The following is a 5,000-nucleotide window of genomic DNA, read 5'->3' as shown; positions in this document are numbered from 1 at the left end:
GAGGAGGCGGGACCGCTGCAGCGACGCCTGGACAACATGGGCCAGCGCTGGAACGACCTGCGCAGCAAGACCATCAGCATGAGGTGGGGGCGGGGTCTAGAGGGGGCGGAGCTAAGGGTGTGGAGGGAGAGGGGAGGGGGGGAGGGGTCGAGGCGGGTGGATGCTAGATACAGATACAGATGACTCTGCTGATGCCAGGGGGGCATGATTCGTTACAGTCGCCCAAGCCAGACACATCAAAGTAAATAGATATTCACTTTGATTTTGTAGATCAAATATGCCCAATCAACAACGGAAGTAAATATGCAAAGATGAATATCGTGAATAGATGTTTAGACCGCAATAGATGAGTAGATGTGCAGCTGACGCTAAGGTGTAGCAGCTAGAGTCGGCTGCTGCTGAAATAAAGTACGGTAGGTTTGGGTCGGGTGGTGTTATAATAAAGTACGGTAGGTTTGGGTCGCCTTATAGTAAAGTACGGTAGGTTTGGGTCGGGTCGCGTTATAATAAAGTACGGTAGGTTTGGGTCGGGTGGCGTTATAATAAAGTACGGTAGGTTTGGGTCGGGTGGTGTTATAATAAAGTACGGTAGGTTTGGGTCGGGTCGTCTTATAGTAAAGTACGGTAGGTTTGGGTCGGGTGGTGTTATAATAAAGTATGGTAGGTTTGGGTCGGGTCGCGTTATAATAAAGTACGGTAGGTTTGGGTCGGGTGGTGTTATAATAAAGTACGGTAGGTTTGGGTCGGGTCGCCTTATAGTAAAGTACGGTAGGTTTGGGTCGGGTCGCCTTATAGTAAAGTACGGTAGGTTTGGGTCGGGTCGCCTTATAGTAAAGTACGGTAGGTTTGGATCGGGTCGCGTTATAATAAAGTACGGTAGGTTTGGGTCGGGTCGCGTTATAATAAAGTATGGTAGGTTTGAGTCGGGTCGTGGTATAATAAAGTACGGTAGGTTTGGGTCGGGTGGTGTTATAATAAAGTACGGTAGGTTTGGGTCGGGTGGCGTTATAATAAAGTACGGTAGGTTTGGGTCTGGTGGTGTTATAATAAAGTATGGTAGGTTTGGGTCTGTTGGCGTTATAATAAAGTACGGTAGGTTTGGGTCGGGTGGCGTTATAATAAAGTACGGTAGGTTTGGGTCTGTTGGCGTTATAATAAAGTACGGTAGGTTTGGGTCTGGTGGCGTTATAATAAAGTACGGTAGGTTTGGGTCTGGTGGCGTTATAATAAAGTACGGTAGGTTTGGGTCAGGTCGTGCTAGAGTAGAACGCTAAAGAGCTGTTGCCCGGTGTGTTGTTAGATTCACAATTCTGACCAGAATCATGTCCTAATCAGGACCATCCATTGAGAAACCTTCTGATCAATGGACTGACTGATTGATCAGATGTATGTCGTAAAATGGGAGAAGGGGATCAACAGTTTGTGTGTGTCTCTGTCTTATTGTCTGAATGTGTGTGTGTGTCTGTCCGTCTGTGTCTGTGTGTGTGTCTGTCGGTCCCTCTGGATGCATGTCTGTGTGTCTGTATGTGTGTGTGTGTGTGTGTCTTTGTCTGTGTGTGTGTGTGTGTGTTTGCGTGCGCAGGGCCCACCTCGACTCTGAGATGGCCCCCTGGAAGCGTCTCCACATGACCCTCCAGGAGCTCCTCAACTGGCTGAGGGTCAAAGGTCAACAGCTGGAAAAGGAGCCGCCTGTAGGGGGCGACGTCCCCGCTGTGCAGACCCAGCTCGACACACACAGGGTAGGACAAACACACACACACACACACACACACACACACACACATACACACACACACACACACACACTGTCAGCCTGCTACAAGGAAATGAGACTGGCCCAGTTGTCCAGGATTTTGTAGATTGCTGTGAGCAGTCCTTCCTACAGATGAACATTTCCCAAAACAAAAAAATATGTATGTAGACGTTAGGAAACTCCCCAGGGCTGAAGAACCAACTGGTATAAATGGTCAGATAGTGGAGCGTGAACACACCTACAAATACCTTGGTACCATCATCGACAGCAAACTAAGTTTTGAGGCAAACTGTGAGGCTGTGTATGAAAAGACGCACCAGTGCCTACAGTGTCTAAGGAAACTGTCCTCCTTCCATATGGACAGAAAGATGCTCATTATGTTTTACAGGTGCTTCATTGAATCTGTAATTTCCTTTAGCCTGGCGTCCTGGTTCAGCAACCTACCCCCCCTAAAAAATAAAAACTCACTGAATCAGATTGTGAGGTGGGCCAGTAGGTTAATTGGAGAGCCACAGCTGAACCTAGAACCCCTTCAGACTAGGCAGCTATAGAGGCTGGTTGGGTCCATGCTAGAAGATGGATCCCAGCCACTACATGGTGAATTCCAGCTTCTCCCACCAGGCCGTAGGTTTAAAATGCCTACAGGAAAAACCAAAAGCTTCAGAGATAGTTTTGTTCCTTCATCTATTAAGACCCTGAACAATACTTAGGCTATTTGTAGACTACATGCTAATCTTCTTAAGTTATGCACAGCCTTCCTAATCTATTTATTTATTGACCCAGCTTTTTTGTATTTGGTGGTTTTATTCTGTATTTTATCAACGGTATTTTGATAGTTCTATTGTGTACTTTTTATCTATCTCTACGCCTGGAGCACTTGTTGCTACTGTTGTGTCATTGTCTTCTGTCAGTGTTGTCAATGTTGTCTGTGTGTAATGTGTGATGTGTGTATGCAGCCCACTCTTTTTACCTGCAACCAAATCTACCCTTGGGTACAAATAAAGTTACCTTACCTTACCTTGCACACATACATACATAGAACATGTACCCTTAATTGAAGTTTCACAGCTGGCCCTTCTTATTTGTGTGTGTGTGTGTGTGCGTGTGTGTGTGCGTGTGCGTGCGTGTGTGTGTGTGTGTGTGTGTGTGTGTCACAGCTCTTCAGAAAGGAGCTAAGGGCCAAGGAACCGGTGATCAGCAGAGCCCTGGGGGATGTGAGGGTCTTCCTCTCTGAACTGCCTAGAGACACACCCTCCCCTGACCATAGAGGTACACACACACACACACACACACACACACACACACACACACATATATCTCACCAGAGAGGTATACACACACACACACAAACACACACCCAATTTCATTCCCCTATCCCCAACAAATAGGCAGGCATCTGCACATAAACATGGGGAAACATGAACCAAATGCATAGAAATGCATACAATGAATTATAATTAGCATTTATTTTACTAATCACATATGCTTTCATGAACAATCAAGGTTTACTGTGCATGCATTTATCCACACAGCATGCAAATACATACAAAGGCACACACACACACACACACACACACACACACACAAAAAGAGAGAACCTAGCACATAAACGAACGTGACACATTCCAAAGAGTCTGCAGATGAATTTAAACTGGGAGACAACGGTGTGTCCGAGCATGCCCCACATTAATATAACGGGGGGGGGGGGGGGGGGATATGCTCTTTGTAGCTCCCTCTTTCATCTCCGTTCTATTTCTACGGCTGCTGATAGCCGAACATCTACTGGAGAAGAGAGGCTGCACTTTTTTTTCCATTTTGTACCCGCCTGTTTGGAACGCTTTGAAGTTCCCGAGCCGACGATCCGATTGGCTCGTTGGACGGCCCCGTTTCTCCCGAGGCGGAGGGCACGCCCACGCGGGCTGGGGTCTGCCCCGCGACCAGAGGGGGGGAGGCTTTCACTAGCTAACCCCGGCAGGGTGCATCGCATACAGACGGAGGGAGGGAGGGAGGGAGGGAGGGAGGGAGGGAAGGTGGGAGGGAGGGAGGGAGGGAAGGAGGGAGGCTGGATGGATGACTGGATGGATGGGTGGATGGATTGATGGATGGATCAATAGATGGATGGATGGGTGGATGGATGATAATGAACAAATGAGTCAATGTGTGGGTGGGAGAACTGATGGACAGATGTGCGGTTGGGTGAATGGATTGATCCCGGGACTGATAGATGGATGAATAGATAGGGAGGCTGGTTTGGTTGGGACACACTGGGAGGGCTGGTGTATTGATCAGGGACTCCAGACTGGAACTCCTTCTGGAGACTAGACACCAACACACACACACACACACGCACACACACACACACACAAATGTAGATAAAGGCAATGTGTTAAATGGGCTTCTAAGATGATTTCACATCTGGCCCGAAAATATATTGAAATGACAAAGACACTATATAACCATAAAACAGACTGACAGAACACACGCACGCACGCACGCACGCACACACACACACACACACGCACACACACACGTACACACACATACGTCACAGACACCCACATATTCACTCAGACAGAGTGCCTGTATTGGCAGTTGGAAGCAAATTCTGTTTGTGATTTCCAGTGATGTTCTTTAAATATAAAAGTTTATTTTAATATTTATATCCACCAAATGAATCTGAAACTTCTTAACACTTACTGAGTTCATCTGCCGACTACTATTAACCTTAACATTCCCATTATTTTATCAAATGCTTTGAATAAAAGATACCGGCTAAATATTTTAGCCGTCTTTTTACATATTTTACATATTTTAAAAATAAATGACTTTTAGGTTACTGTTGCAGTAATTTACAGTATAGCTTAAAATATCCGACACACACACATACACACACACACACACACATACACACACACTCACAATCACACATCTTTATATATATAGGTTTACTGCCCAGCCTTAATATCTATAGAAATATATATAGAGATATGCATAGATTTATATATATATCTATATAGATATATCTATATAAATATATATAAAGATTAAGACATGAAAAGATTTATATAGATATATTTTTATAAACATATCCACAGATTTAGATATATATATACAGATTTAGATATATCTATATAAATATATATACAGATTAAGATATATCTATATAAATAGATATACAGATTTAGATATATCTTATATATCTATATCAGATTTAGGTACATCTATATAAATAAACTGATTTATATAT

The 5,000-nt window shown here is 44.6% G+C and overlaps 1 protein-coding gene across 2 annotated transcripts in view; it reads left to right on the top strand.

The window, feature by feature from the left end:
- LOC307075023 (dystrophin-like) overlaps positions 1-5,000 on the top strand; it is an 81,430-nt gene that overhangs the window by 35,511 nt on the left and 40,919 nt on the right. For both annotated transcript variants that reach the window (XM_079735507.1, XM_079735508.1), the window contains exons 28-30: positions 1-83; positions 1,583-1,739; positions 2,911-3,022. The exon at positions 1-83 is cut by the window's left edge and continues 90 nt beyond it. In XM_079735507.1, the coding sequence (XP_079591633.1) occupies positions 1-83; positions 1,583-1,739; positions 2,911-3,022 (352 nt within the window). The remainder of the gene's footprint in view (positions 84-1,582; positions 1,740-2,910; positions 3,023-5,000) is intronic.

The sequence above is a fragment of the Pollachius pollachius genome (genome assembly GCF_949987615.1).
Source record: "Pollachius pollachius genome assembly, chromosome: 4".
NCBI lineage: Eukaryota > Metazoa > Chordata > Actinopteri > Gadiformes > Gadidae > Pollachius > Pollachius pollachius.
The sequence above is the reverse complement of the archived record's forward strand: the minus strand, read 5'-3'. Positions and strand labels throughout refer to the sequence as shown.